The sequence below is a fragment of the Lactuca saligna genome, chromosome 8 (genome assembly GCF_052625555.1).
Source record: "Lactuca saligna cultivar CGN05327 chromosome 8, ASM5262555v1, whole genome shotgun sequence".
Classification (NCBI taxonomy): Eukaryota; Viridiplantae; Streptophyta; class Magnoliopsida; order Asterales; family Asteraceae; genus Lactuca; species Lactuca saligna.
Genome location: NC_136424.1, coordinates 55,985,001 through 56,001,820, shown reverse-complemented (window position 1 = coordinate 56,001,820; position 16,820 = coordinate 55,985,001). Strand labels below are relative to the sequence as shown.

At 30.6% G+C, this 16,820-nt stretch overlaps 2 protein-coding genes across 2 annotated transcripts in view; one reads left to right on the top strand and one right to left on the bottom strand.

Annotated features, from left to right (window-relative positions):
• Nucleotides 1-338: 338 nt before the first annotated feature.
• Nucleotides 339-1,502, bottom strand: LOC145009642 (uncharacterized). The gene is made up of 2 exons (XM_078968294.1): nucleotides 1,361-1,502; nucleotides 339-1,288 (listed from the first exon to the last, which is right to left on the bottom strand). Exons 1-2 carry the CDS (start codon nucleotides 1,500-1,502, stop codon nucleotides 339-341), a joined length of 1,092 nt encoding a protein of 363 aa, XP_078824420.1.
• A 14,610-nt stretch (nucleotides 1,503-16,112) lies between these two features.
• LOC145012114 (plasmodesmata-located protein 6-like) overlaps nucleotides 16,113-16,820 on the top strand; it is a 1,442-nt gene continuing 734 nt past the window's right edge. Inside the window, exon 1 of the mRNA XM_078970894.1 lies at nucleotides 16,113-16,820. This exon is cut by the window's right edge and continues 26 nt beyond it. Coding sequence (XP_078827020.1) covers nucleotides 16,129-16,820 — 692 coding nt within the window. The 5' untranslated portion in view covers nucleotides 16,113-16,128.

Sequence of the window (16,820 nt, the reverse complement as noted above, 5' to 3'; positions counted from 1 at the left end):
ATATTTGTTTCTGTCTCTTTTGGTACTTTGCTTTTTTAAAGTAAATAAATGATATGGCAATCCATAGCTGCTAACAGTTAGACACTAAAATCTGATATACAGGGCCGGTCCATTGTTTTTTGCTATCCGGGGCGAGATAAAAAAATTTATGCCCTTATATATAAAAAATTTAGAAAATCAAAAATATAGTAAATTTTATAATCAAACAATCAATAGAATACAAACGAAACCTACAAAAATCATCTAAACCGTTGTCTTCGTGCATTTTTTGAAGCAAAAATATCTCTTATTTTACAATAATCAATATTTTGTAGAAAATCACTTTCAATACTTAAAAGTCATAATCCATTCAATCTTTCTTGAGACATAGTACTTCGGAGATACGATTTCAAAAGCTTCAATTTTGAAAAACTTCTTTCCGCGGAAGCAACCGTAACTGGCACTGTCAATAAGATCCTATATGCAACCAAAACATTAGGGAACATATTCATTCTTCTTACATACTCCATTATTTGAATAGATGTCCAAGGACCTTCACATTTGTATGCTTCATTAGGTAACATTTTCTGCAAAATTTGTAACTCAATAAATAAACCAATTCCATCAATATCACATTCTTCACCACTTGTCAAGTTGGACTCAAGATTTAAACAACATTTTTTTAATTTATCATCATCTAAAGAAACTAATTTGGAACCATCAAATAAAAAACGAAATATAGATTCAAAATATTGCATTTGTTCAAATCTACTTTTCAATTGAACAAGAGCCATATCTACTATAACAATAAAATAATCTCTTTTAAATGCTTCTTGAGATGATTGGTGTTCTCTTTCGGTATTTGGAATTTCATCAAATTGTTTTTTTCTTTTATAATCACGTTTTTTTAAAAATCCGGGTTTAACTTTAACAGTATTTGCTATGTCTTTAGCTTCACTAATAGCAAAGTCAAACCCACTTTCCCTATATCCTTCAAAATAATTAATTAACCCCTCTAAATTTTTTACAACAACATCAATAAGCATTTCTTTGAATTGTAACTTTTTACTAACCAAATTAATTTTGTACAAAACTTCATACCATATAACTAAACTTAAAATAAACTCAAAACTAGAAAATTCACCATTTACTAATGAATCAGCATCTCTACACACTTGTCCATTATCACTTTCTATAGATAATTTTTTTAAAGCTTTTCTTATTTGGGAAAATTGTGTTTTTATTGCTTTAACACTTTCAATATGGCTTTCCCAACGAGTAGATGATAATGATTTAAGTGTTAGATCATCTATAAATTAAAGTAAAACACTCCATCTTTTTGTTGAATTAGAAAAAACATTATAAATCGTTTGGCATGTACCAAAAAAAGTTTTTGCCTTTTGACAAGAATTTGTCATATCACATAAAACCAAATTTAAACTATGACATCCACAAGGCATATAAAAAGCTCTACTATTTATATCAAGCAATCGTTTTTGAACACCTTGGTGTTTTCCTTTCATATTTGCCCCATTATCATACCCTTGACCATGAATATAATTAATATTCAAATCAAGAGATTTTAGAGCATCTTGTAAAACATTAAAAAGACCTAGACCGGATATATCTTCTACATTTAAAAACTCTAAAAAAAAACTCTTCTACTTTTAGTGGAACGTTTTCCAAATCTACACATCTTATAATCAAAGTCATTTGTTCTTGGTGACTAGCATCCGGAGTGCAATCAAGAATTATAGAAAAATATTTTGCATTTTTTATTTTTTTAATAATTGCACTTTTTACCTCGGATGCCAACATATCAATTAATTCATTTTGAATTTTATGACTAAGATAATGATTATGTGTTTCTTTGTCTTTAATCATTTGAAAATGTTCTTTCATTACCGGATCCCATTCAGCAATTGATTCAATTACACTTAAAAAATTACCATTTGAGTTTTCATAAATTTTTTCATTTGTACCACGAAAAGCTAAGTTATTTTTTGCTAAACATTTGACAACAGAAATAATTCTAACCATAACTTCTTTCCAATGTTCGGTATCTTTTTTAATCATTTCTTGTAGCTCTTTATCAATTGTTTCATTTTTATTTAACCTAATACGTGTTTCAGTCCAAGTTCTTAAACAAACCATATGATCATTACTATTTTCATGTTGTTTTAATGTTTCACTAAGATGCTTCCAATCTTTAATTCCTTCGGTTGCTAAATTACTTTTAGTTCGAACGGTTTTAAAAAGTTTACAACAAAAACAAAAAACTTTATCAAGTTCTTAAGAATACACTAACCATTTTCTATCAAAACAATCACCATTTTTTAATTTACGTGTATAAAAATCAAAAGAAAAATGTCTACCAAGTGCGTCTTTTGGAAAAATTATGTTTGTATCAATTTTTCTATTTGACCCTTTTTCTATTATTAAATCTTTCATTTCTGAATCTAAATCATCCCATACTCTAGGATCAAAAATATTAAAATCACTTGGTTTGTCTTTCTCAACAAAGTCATTTTTATCAAAATCATTAGAAAGATCAACCGAATCATTGGAAGTACTTGGTCGAATATTAAAATTATCATTTTTTTCAAAATCACTAACATTTTGATTTCTAACCAAAAATTTATTCAAAGACCCTCTTAATTCATTAGCCTCTTGTTGTTCCTTTTTTTTTTCGTTTTCTATTTTGTGCACCAGATGATTGTTTTCGGGGAATCATATTTAAAACAAAACAAATCTACTTATAAACACTAAACAAGGAATGAAGGAAAGATACAACCTGAACAATAACACACAGCAGCAAAATTTGAGCAACCTTCACAGCTTCACAGTTGTCAAATATCAGAATAAAGAAGCCTCCTGAATCCTGATTCTTGATTCACATCACAAAAACAAGAAACAAAAACACAAAAAGTTTACAAAAACGAAATTACATATATTAAAATGAAACAGAAAACGGTAAAATTGAATTAGAAGAATAGTAAATAACTCACCTAAATCAGGAAAAAAATCAAAATCACAGTTCTTTTTCGTTTTACAGCTTTCACTTTTCATATATGCCTTCTGAAATAATGAAATACATAATCAGAAATAATGAAATACATAATCATAAATAATGAAATACATAATTAGAAGACAAGTAGAGAAGTAAAGAACTCACCAAAATTTAAAAAAAAAAAAAAAAAAAAAAAGACAACGAAATCAGACCATGCTTTTTTGATTTTCAGCTTTCAGATATGCCTTCAAGCCTCCTGTATTCACATCACAAAATCATGTAATCAACCATTGACCTAATCACCCAATCATTTAATCAAATACAGTGAAGATATGAATATGATGAATTGATGATTCATGTTGGAAATTTTAGAAAGAAATAAGAAACAAACAAACGAAAAAAAGAACTCACCGATTTTACGAATCTGTTTTCCTCTTGGCTCTTGCTTTAGACAGAAATTCTGTTTTCCTCTTGCTTTAGACAGAAAAAAAATCCAACCCAAATCGTTGCTACACCTATGAATCGTTGATACAACTCCGAATGAAGGAAAAAAAAATCCAATTTAATCGAATGGTAGAGACTGAAAGAGTCTCGATCTCCACGATTAAGAGTCTCGAGAGATAGAATACAAAATTGGGAATAAGATAGAGACTGAAAGAGAGATAGAATAAGAAACGGAGAAAGGTGAATAGAAATCGGACCATAGACAGCGATTAAGAGTCTCGATCTCCACGATTTTCAAGGGTTCCCGTTACAAAATCGACGATTGAAGTTCTCGACAGCATCTTGGCGCTCACGAAGTAATCTCCCGCTTGACCGCTTCCGCTTCAGCTCTCGTATAGACGCCTCAAGAGAGTCACACCTCTTTTCTTCTTGGACTGATGTTGGTGCTGGACTTAAGTTCTGGGCCAAAGTTCCGAAATATATATAGTATAACTTGTTGGACAAATTTTATGCTCCTAATTTTTTGATGCCCTGGGCCTAAGCCCACCTCGCTCATGTATTGGACCGGGACTGCTAATATATAAGCAAGGCTGGATGGGAACATGTAAAATGCTAAAAACTGAAAAGTTCTTATTAAAATTATGTTAAACCAATAACAAAAGAAAATTATAGTAAATTACAACTTGCGATTTACAGTTAAGAATTGATGTAGCATTCGTGACTGTGTTTACATGTAATGCTCAAAAGAAATATATTAGTAGAAATTGGCGAAATTAAAAATAGATTGAGAGTCTCCGATATTGATTTTAAAATTTCGGTTGTCGATTGAAATTATAACAATGAGTTTATATTTTTGTATTTTTTTTTTCTTTTTGTGTAGTACGATAGTCCATGGTGGTTGTAAAGAATACGTTAGGTGCGATGCATTGGCGCTGAAAACAAATTGGAAGGAAACAGTAGGTAAATATAGTAGATTATGTCGTCATAATGCCACCTTAGTCATTGTAAATTCGCAATTTTCAAAGAAGGCTGCTTATCATCTTATTAGTTTTATAATTATTTGTTGACAACTTTATAAATGGCTCCAAAAAATTTTAGAAATATGAGATATAGTCTTTAATTTCAAAAACACTTTACGATGAAGTTTATGGTTTCAAAACTTTTAACAAACGTGTCTTTTTTATTAACTCCAATAGCTTTTAGCCATTAACTACTATTTAATTAGAATTAGATATTTGCGTCATTTTTACTACCATAGTGACCATTTATGAGGTTTTGTCTTGTTTAAAAAAAATGAAATATATTATTTAATATACAAATGGTCTCTCTCTCTCTCTCTCTCTCTCTCTCTCTCTCTCTCTATATATATATATATATATATATATATATATATATATATATATATATATATATATATATATATATATATATATATATATATATATATATATGAACATCAATGAACACAAAATCAAAACCATTTAAACCTATCAACATAATCATTCATTTCTACTAGTCACTCTCCATTTCTACTCAAGATAAAGATGTTTTCTTGCAAACATGGGGTGATTTTGGATCCCACCCCTTTAACCCATTGGTCTCATCCTTTACCTCTTTTATTTTGTCTCCTCTTGAGGGCACTGAAGAGACACAAAATCATGTTCCTTCGCCATCGTCAAAAGAGATTTCCTACACTCAACTTACTGAAATAAGGTTCCAAGCAGATTTTGCGTTAGTTCTTGATTGGTTATCAAAATCAAAACCTAAAATTAAAATCGAAGAACAACTGATTTGGGTTTGTTCTTGCTTGGTTTCTTTATGGAAATCAAAACCTACACTTCAGATTCTACTCGAGCGTCGATCTTTGTAGAAAAGACGATTGATCCCTCTCTCTTCACTTTCCCCGATATTCTTTCTCTATCTAACATCTTTCTTTCTGTTCGACGTAAGGGTGATGAATGATAATGATGGAAACAATAGCACAAAGCCAACATTCTAGTGAGTTTGTATGGGTTTGTGTTTTAGATTTTTAGTATGTGTATCTACATGTGGTTTGGAATAAATTTTTGTGTCCAACATTACACATATGTAGACCTTGGCTTCATCTTTACCAAATAAAAATTGTTTTCTTGCTAGGTTTTCTTTATACCGAATGAGATAAGAAGGAAAGAGGGAGCACACAGATAACAAAAATATATGTGTTGTTTCTTTATCACAAGAAGAAAAGAAATTGAGAGAGGTAAATGATTGAACGATGCATCAGGCGAATGTCGAAGTGATGAGTTCAACTTCTAGAGAGTAAAAGAGTCTGAGAAGGAAGTGGCAATACATTGATTGTTTGTAATCACTACCGCAGATGACTTATTCGGGGCTACAAGTGAATGAATTTGTTTGTTGTTTGAGCTTAAACTATTGGCTTACTAAGTAATGTGTTGTGGTTTTTCCTGTAGATAGACCACCCTTCGTTTTGAAATGTTTGTTGATGTAGATAAACTAAAAATTCTTGCCCCCTTCCCTTGTTGGATAAACCTTTCAAAAAAATTCTTATAAAGTTAGAGAGAGAGAGAGAGAGAGAGGGTAGGTCCCTTTGTATATTAAATTATATATATATATATATATATATGTGTGTGTGTATATATATATATATATATATATATATATATATATATATATATGTGTATATATATATATATATATATATATATGTAACATCCTCCTCTGGCACGTATCACAATATTGTCTGCTTTGGGCTCCCAGCGCAAAAAAAACTACCGAAGGGGTCTCCCATCCTTAGGTTGTCCCCGCCCGGACACACTTAACTGCAGATTTCTTATGGGATCAGCTGCCCTCAAGACTTTAAAACGTGTTGTGACAAGCAAGGTATCCACACCCCTTATAAGGACTGTTTAGTTCTCCTTCCAAGCTAATGTAGGATCAGGTGCATCCCACCTTCAACCCCCATTATAGGGTTCGACGTCCCCGTCGAACACATCGACCCGTGCCCTTGCTCCGATACCATTTGTAACATTCCCCTTTGGCATGTATCACAATATTGTCCGATTTGGGCTCCCGACGCAAAAACTTCCCGCGGGGTCACCCATCCCTAGATTGCTCTCGCCCGGGCACACTTAACTGCAATGGGATCTGTTTCCCTCACGGTTTTAAAACGTGGTGTAACAAGGAAAGTTATACACACCCCTTATAAGGAGTGTTTATTTCTCTTTCCAAGACGATGTAGGATTAGGTGCATCCCACCTTGAAGGTTGATAGGTTGGTGTTAGTAGTGGTTGATAGGTCATTATATTAGCCACAAACCAAGGGGGAGATTGATAGGTCATTATATTGTGGTTTGGGTTAGGCATCTATCTTGTAATTGGTATTGTCAGGGTGTTGGTGTTAGTAGTGGTTGTGTGCGGCCGTACACGCTTGTGTGGCTGTACACCGGTGTGTTGCTCGGGTGATATAAATAGTAGGTGTTTGTGTCAGTGTCAGGTGACATATGTGCGTGTTTCCCAATGTGTATTTGATATTTATGTGATATAAATGTATGCATGCTTGGTTTATTTATTCTTCAACTCACTTCTACACTCTAAATTGTTTGCAATATCATTTGATCACTATTTAAGATCCTAAATTTAGGACTTACACATACTTTGTAAGATGCCCCTCTGGCACGTATCACAATATTGTCCGCTTTTGGCTCCCAACACGAAAACTTCCCGGGGGGTCACCCATCCCTAGATTGCTCTCGCCCGGGCACACTTAACTGCAAAGTTCTTATGGGATCTGTTTCCCTCACGGTTTTAAAACGCGTTGTAACAAGGAAGGTATCCACACCCCTTATAAGGAGTGTTTATTTCTCCTTCCAAGATGATGTAGGATTAGGTGCATCCCACCTTGAAGGTGGGATGCACCTGATCCTACATCGGCTTGGAAAGAGAGCTAAACACTCCTTATAAGTGGTGTGGATACCTTCCTTATCACAACGCGTTTTAAAGTCGTGAGGATAGCTGATGCCATAAGAATTATTCAGTTATATAACTGTGATACGAAGAATGATGTTACACCACCCGATATTTCCGCCGACAGCCGGGGTGTGACAGATTTGGTATCAGAGCTATTAACTATAGTGAACTATTACTTTCTTAAGAAAGCACGTCTATAGTTTTGGGCTTACTCTATTAGGTTTAGGTATATCCCTTAGCCTACGATAAAAAGTATTATTAATTATTCTACTAAAGTAACAAACAATAATTAAAGCATGAATACAATAAATAAGAATATAGAGTCATATATAAAGACTCAGACCCGCGAAGAGAATACACCTTAATACCCGGAATGTTTTTGATCTCAAGGATTTAGATCAAATATTCTAACTAAAGTTTATATGTGCATGTCTCCTCCTTTTCCTTGCTTCACAATCTTCCGGGACATTGACCTATTTGACCTTGGCGTCCTATAGGGCGTCATAATCGCCTTATCTAAGTCCATCTTATGGACACATTTTGGTGATGAATATCGCAGAATCAGCAAAAACACAAAACATGAAAGTTGTGGGAAATTGTCTCTATTTTCTGAAGTTTCTTGAGTTAGGTCAATCGGAGCTCTAGAGCTTGACATATGACCAAAACATCGAAGAGTGGTCAATTTTACCAGCAACATTTTTCTTCGTTAATTTGGCGATTTGTCTCCCATGTTTGTTAGCTTTCTATTCCTCATTCCTTCTTGCAGGTTCCACCCACTTTTAGATTATATAATTACCTGCACATAATGTTCAACATCCCATAAAATTAGTGTCATTCTTGGGCAATCACACATCAATTATTAATACAATTTATTGTGCTACAAATATAGAACGATGAGGCACCAACGCCCAAAACAGATCCAGAAGCTCCCCCTTGATTGTTCAACATGATCAACATTGACTAAAAAACAAACATAAAAATATCAGCAAAATATCGAGGAAACTTCCTCTCTATACGACCCTTAGAAGTTCCAATACCATTCTTGCCTCAAATATAGATCATGTGCGTTCAATATTACGAGCCTAATACTACCTTCCACACCTAACTGTACTTTCCTCAAGAACCATCCGAACCCTCTAAGTTGCCATCCTCAATCTATACGCACCATTTCTATGCTAAACATCATACATATCCCATTATGACATGTCCTAGGCTCTCCTAGGAATTCTCAACTCAACTGCCCTCTAATACTGAGAACCTCAATCAACACCATTGGTAGCCTTATACATGCAAGTTGTACACAAAATGGGATCACATGGATTGTTGAATAATGAATCTACCCTAAATCCACAAACAAACAAGGAACAGGAAATGAGGCTAAATCGATCATTCTAAGGCAATATGCGCCTAATCGTATACAACTTTTAAAACATACACTTCACAAATAACTGAGTTGATGTCAATTCCAAGTAACACATAACAACCAATCCTCATAGGCAATACGGCATCACAAGAATATATAAATTGTATCATATGATTCCTGAAGGTATCCTTAGCCCTATTCTAGAATGCAATTCAGATATCATGCATAATAATCATAACACTTGGGTATGGGTATTTTAGGAACCACTTACTTGAGCTTGACTTATTGCACGCATTGCACCCCCTTTTACTTGGTGAAAATCTTTTTAGAATTTAACATTTCTTTTGAAAAGATTACTCTTTCCCCAGTTTGAGTTCTGACAAACCCGAGAGTGTGTCCGAATCCATCAAACCAAGGCTCCGATACCAACTTGTAACATCCTGAAAACAATGATATTTTTTTTTTCATTTTTAATAGCCAATAGTTTCATCCATCAAATATCTATAACTCAATCACAAAATACAATGTCAAAACATCATAGTACAAATGTCCAATATAGTTCGGAATTCATGAAGGGGATGGTGTGCGATCATGTCGGGCCCTTCCTTTTCGTACTGGAAGTATCTGAAACGATACACATAACTGTAAGCACAAATCTTAGTGAGCTTCCCCAAAATACCAATACCACATGCACCACACACACACACACACACACACACACACATATATATATATATATATATATAATAGCACGTAGTTGTGTTGGGTCCGTATTTACCCATGTAACAGCTAGTAGCTCTGTAGGGTCCGTATCAACCCTGAGTCCATAATGACTCTGAGTCCAGATTGGCTCCATGCACATATCATACAATCTTATCAATGATAGTCAAATAACTATATACTTCCTACACATACAAATCAGTAGGCCGACATTAGTGCCTTCGACCCACTAGTGTAGTGAGAAGACTCACCTCTAACTTAAGATAACCAAATCGCACACTCGAGCTGCAACTATCACGACTCCTAACCTTAATCAAAACTCAAAGATAGTCCTAACTAATAATTAGGATTTTAACCCATAATACATGGTCCAAATCATATATAATCTTACAAAGGAGAAAATACCATTTTCCCCTTCCCATACATGACACAAAAATACAAGGCCTAAAAGCCCTAACGACCCAAGTGGGTTTTCGAGGAGTCCGCTATGCGTATAACTTATTACGCCCATCGTACAACTTTTTACTCGGAAGGATTGCGACGTAGTAACCCAATACTCAGTGTAGTCAAGGTTACAACTAACGTACCCATCAGAAGTATAGAACCTCTATTAAGGTCTTAATGCTTTAAGACTTAATGGTCAAACTTCAGATATAAACCTATTAAACGTCTAAATTCATAAAGTTGTAACCTTTATGCCTTTTCATGGCAAAAGGAAGCGCAAAACCAAAACCCTAACTTATATTACTATCTAAAACTCCATAACTCTTGCATGGATGAATACTAAGGACCAAGCTTGCATTTTTTATATCACTAAACACTCAAAAATGCTTGAAAGGACTACTTAAATGGTCTAGTGTAAACAATACTCATGAGACCAAGGTTTTTCGGATAAAAAGGTCATAACTTGCAAGCTAACAAGATCTAGCAAGACAAACATCAAGATTTGAGCTTTATAATATGCACAAAGATGAGTAGATGTTGGATCCAAGAGCTTGAGTGCAACACCACAACTCCAAAGGTCTTCCTTCACCACTAAGAACACCAAAATGTCACTAAAAGCTTCAAAACTCCCACAAAAGAATTAGGGTTTCGAAATGGAGGTAAGGGAAGGCTCAAGGTCATAATGTCCTTTAAATGGCGTTCGAACCCTAAAAACTAGGATTTGTAATCTTCACAAGTACGACCAGCATACTATTACATACGCCTAGTGTACGTAAAAGAATTTTTGCCACCCATTAATGAGCTACACTCAGCATACCATGAGGTACGCCTTACGTAATGATTGTTTTTGCAAAGTTTTTATACATAGAGTCAAAACGAAAGGTACTTGGAACACAGGTGTTACATAGATTAGTATTGGCGATAGAAGAATTATGTATGTGATGTTGTTGTTCTTCATGAGTAATGGACGAGTAGGAGTTAAACATTGATGGAAGAGGATTCATCATGAGAATTTGTTTGACTCATTCAGTCCCCTAAGAAGTTGAATTAATCATTGATATTCAGGGTAGTTGTTAACAACATCAATTATACCACATACTTATAGAAAGTCCATGAACAATTCTTAATTTTCCCAAAACTTGGACAGTTTAGTGAAATGAATAGAAAAATCACCATATCCTTATGTAAGTGAGTATATTGTTGTTAAATTTGCTATATTAAGGCATCGTCAAATTATTTGTTTCATTGATCAAGCTCATTCTAATTTCATAAGAAGTTTGATGAAAACTTACACTATCTTTAATAATTTTGTGAAGATAATTCAAATTCTAGCTTACAACCATGGAGTTAACACAATACTAAGTGGAATATAGGACGCATAACTGATTAGGGTTGAAAATTATTTCCATTAACAAAATCGAATTTATTTTTAGTAGAAAGACATATGGTCATCATATCATTTCCATGTTGTAAAAACAACCACCGAAGATATGTGAGATAAGAATTGAACTTGGATTATTAGATAATCTAAGAAAATAAGGGCCTAAGGTGTTGACAGGATCATAATTAGATTGAATTCATGATTCTGGTTGAGAGATGACGACAAATTAGATGAACTAAACGAGATGAACATAAATGAATTGAACAAAGGAAACATTAAACCGCTCAAATACCATATAAGAATTGAAATAACTAAATTTAGAGAGGATGAATGCAATGTTGAAAAGTGTTTTCAATAAGAACAATAATGAAATGACAGATATACCCTTCATTCGTAACAAACTCAAACAACCTTTAACAACCCTCAAAAAAATAACATTCAAGCTTTGGATCATCGGATGTCTTATCAGAAATCTGAAGCTCAACATCTGCTAATGTTCAAAAAAGTTACACAACTTCGGATTTTGAAGCTTTAGATATTCTAACACTATTCTGACAGTTTGTTAGCCTTGGCCCTTATGTAGTTACCGATTAACAAAATTTCATAATTAATCTCTGTGGTTTGCAAAATATCTCACTTTAAGGACTTTCATGCTAAACGTCATACCATTGGTCCTTGTGGTTTGCAAAATTTCATTAATGGTCTTCCTGCCATTAAATCTAACTTTTTAACTGTTAGATTTTTATGAAAAAGATTATTTTACCCTCGTACCAAATTTACAATATACTATAAACCTCAATGACCATTTATATAATTTTGTAAATATAAAAATTATAAATATAAATTTTGTGTGTGTATATATATATATATATATATATATATATATATATATATATATATATATATATATATATATATATATATATATATATATAATTTCAACAATTTGATGTGTATATATATATATATATATATATATATATATATATATATATATATATATATATATATATATATATATATATATATATATCTTTTTTATATTTTGTTTTCTATATCTATTTTAAAATTTTAGTTATTTATGTTTGTTTAATGTTTTTATTTATTTTGATTCAAGTCAATAAAGTTAAATTCGATAATCGTTTTTTTTTTTTAATTTTCCTTATTTGTTAATTGAAGCGTTAATATATATATATATATATATATATATATATATATATATATATATATATATATATATATATATATATATATTATGCTATTACGGTTCATGTTCTTGTTCTTTTTTAATTGATGCTTCGTAGTTAATATCTTTATCAACTATATGTTTGTATTTATCATTATCATTATTTTATTTTTTGTTTTCTATTTTTTATAAATTTAGTTATTTATTATTCTTATGTTTTTTGTATTTATTTTGATTCAAGTAATGAAACCTAAAAAAAACAAAAAATAAAAACTCAAACACCAAAATTGTAATATACTCTAATAAATTAATACATTTTACAATTTTTATCTTTTTATTTTTTATTTTTTGTTTTTTCGTATTTTTTTAATTTGTTCTTATTGTTCTATTACATATTAGTATTTTTTTTAGTTTTTTCCTATTTTTTTCATTGTTTCGTTTTATTTTTCGTCAATTTGATAAAAAAAATTGATATTTTTCTAAAAGTATAAAATTTATCAATATATTAGAGTATAGTACAATTTTGGTGTTTTAATCTTTCTGGTTTTCTATTTTTTTTTAAAAAAAATTTGTTATTTATGATTTTTGTAACTTTTTTTTATTTTGATTCGAGTAAATAAATAGTTATGTTTATTTTCTTTATTTATATATAAATGTAACTATTTTCTTTACTCGAATCAAAATAATAAATAGTTACAAAAAACCATAAATAGCAAAAATTATACAAAAAAACCCAATATAAGATTAATAAATAACTAAAATTAAAAAATAGAAAAACAAAAGGTGAAATAATGATAATGATAAACACAAATATAAAGTTGCTAACGATATTAATTATGAAGCATGCAAATAAAAAAAATAAACCGTAACGCCATAAAATAATAATAACAAAAAAAACATTAACGCTTCAATTCACAAATAAGAGACATTAAAAAATGGTTTCGATATGGTTTATCGAATTTAAGTTTAATTTCTTGAATCTAAATAAAAAAAATTAAAAAACCATAAATAACTAAAATTATAAAAGAAAAATAGAAAACAAAATGTCAAAAAGATAAAAAAAAAAAATTAATCAAACTAACGAAATTATATATATATATATATATATATATATATATATATATATATATATATATATATATATATATATAATTTCAAATTTAAAAAATTATACAAATGCTCCTTGAGGTTTGTAGTATATAGTAAATTTGGTACAATGGTAAAATTGTCTTTTTAATAAAAATGATGATAAGTTAGGTGCTTTTTGTTTTTTCGAAACGAAAATTCATGAAGTCTGCGAACCACCTCTGCAATCCTCTGTAGCAGAAGAGGTGGAACAAACGGCTATATCTTCTAATAAGAAGCATGTTTGTTTTTTAACATCTATAGACTGCTATTGTAAATTGAATTTTAAATAACCTAATTTTATAAACTGAAAATAATTCTAAACACCGAAATTTTAATAATTCTAGTATTAAAACTTTAAAAGAATACTAAAAAGAACATTTAAAAAAACAAAAATATAAAACTTAAAAAAAAAAACCTTGCAAAAATATAAAATAAGCTAACAGTTTTATTCTAGAAAAAACTAATTTTAAACAACATAAAAAAATAATAATAATTAAGAAAGTATTGCAAATGATGTCTACAAAGTTCATAAAAGTTACACATGTTAAAAAAGATGCAACTGAAACTAAAAATATTATTAACAGAAACGGTAAAAAAGTAAAAAAAAAAAAAAAAAATTAAAAATCAAGTTAAAAAAATTTATGGAAACTATAAAAAGAAATTGTATCAAATATGTAAATAAAATTTTAAAAAAATCAAAATTGTAAAAAATGTTTAAAAAAAATTAACTTATACCAAAATTAAAAAATAAACACTTGAAAAAATGAAAGCTGAAAAGATTTGAAGAGCCAAGTCAAGTGCTATAACGCAGAACACGTGCAGAGATTTTGTAGTCTGAAGTCTTCTAAAAAACAAACTGTTGCGAGAGTGAAAATGTTGCGCGTGTGTTGCGCCTTGCAGCAGAAAGTGGTTTGAAGAAGTTAAAAAAAACAAACAATGCCTTAGATTTAATGGTAGGAGGAGCATTCATGTAATTTTGCATATCACATGGACCTGTGGCATGACATTTTCTATAAAAATCTTTAAAATTAGATATTTTGCAAACCAAAGAGACCAATTATGGAATTTTGTATTACGGATGTTATTAATAAAAGTATCAATCATTTCATAATCCTTTAAAATAAGTCAATATTTGAGAAAATATATACTAAAAATTTATTTTTCTTACGTACACATTTTCCATAGCGTGAGAGTTTGTTCTTATTAAGGTCGTGGTCTAGCAAGTGATTAACATATATACTACGTTTCGAAGTTAATTAGATGATTATGTAAAGTGATTTATGCAAATGACGTTAAATCTTTTTTACGAAGATCTAATTAAAGGTTTGTAAAACTCGATAGAATGCATAAACAAATCTCTCCATTCTAATCTTCCTATATTAATAAAAGGTATTTGTTTTATTATGTGTAATCATATTAGAAATCTTAATTAGTGTGTGGTCACTTGTCAATTTATTGGTTCTCCATTTTAAATTTATTAGACATTTTCATTAATGTAATGTTATTTGTTATTGTATTTATTATTTATTTTAAATTTTATATTATTGTTTTCATTCAATAACATATAAAAAATGTCTAATATATATTAAAAATTAGTTTTACATATTTATTTGAATCAACGATTATAATTTCACATAACTAATAAAAATAGTTCTTAATTAATAATTTATTTAAAATAATTGATTAATAATTTTAAGTTTTTACTATAAAAGTTTAATTAATTTTATAACCATGGTTTCCGCAGGTTATAAATTAGTAAATAAATATATTTATTTTTTTCATTATATTATATTTTTCTCATTAATATTATGTCTCATATCATGTCATTTATCAACATATTAATTATTCATTTTAAATTTCAAAATTTAAATTTCTCATCTTAATTACCTTAAATTTTAAATTTCAAATTTTAAACTTTTTCAATTTAACTATATTAAATTAATAACATTTGATTAAAAAATAAAAATAAAATTTATACAGATTATAAGGTGATATAATTTTACATATTTATTTAAATCAACGATTATAATTTTATATAACAAAAAAATATCTTTTAAATAATAATTTATTTAAAATGATTGATTAATAATTTGATTTTTTAATATAAAAATTTAATTAATTTTATAATCATAATTATTACGATATAATATAAAGTAGTATCAACTAATTAACTGGACATTGCTACAACCAACATCAATAGACATGTACATCTACCTTCATTTAGATAAAAAGATGCCAAATAACAAGAGGACAAGGAAACAAATAGGAAAATATCCTTTTTCTATTACAAGCAAATTTGACTGCAATTGATTTTAAAGTACTAAAGCCTGTCACAAACGCAAACGACACACCATCCGGAAGACCGGAACACCAAATATGTTTTAATAGTTTACCATCGTAGTTTAATATGCTTTATATGCAAACTAAATACTAAATTTTCATGTATGTATCTGTGCTTATATATCTATATGTTTAAACATTGGAGGTTTGAAATTATAACCCCTAAAAATGCTACAACGAACTCTCATTTTCTCATTCCCCGTATTTTCTCTCATCTTCGGTCTTTTATCCGTTTCCGCCAAAAATTCCATAATATACGCTAAATGCTCTAAGCTTTGCTTCACCACGAGGACACCTTACGAGTTAAATGTCAACTCACTTTTCACATCGATAGTCAACTCAGCCTCCGTCTCCACCTTCAAAAAATTCACAATCTCTCCTCCTGGATGCCTAGCAAGCGACGTTGTTTACGGCCTCTTTCAGTGTCAAGGCGACCTTAGCAACTCAGATTGCAGAGACTGTATACTCACCTCTGTGAATCAAGTAGCGACCACATGTCCTCGGTCAACCAGCGGAGCCATACAGTTAGATGGGTGCTTTCTAAAATACGATAATACATCGTTTTTTGGAGTTGAAGACAAGATGGAGGTGTCGAAAAGTTGTGGCCCTCCGATAATTGGTTATACTTCGGTTACTATGAACCTTATAGATGATGCACTCGCATATCTAATTGTTGGCAATCGACAATACTTTCGTGCGGGAGGGTCTGGCAGTGTGCAGGGTGTAGCACAATGCGTAGAAGATTTGAGTCTAAGCGAGTGTGAAGATTGCATCTTGGAGGCTCGTGGACGATTGAGAGCTGAGTGTGAGACATCGTCTTGGGGTGATATGTATCTCGGAAAATGTTATATTCGATATGC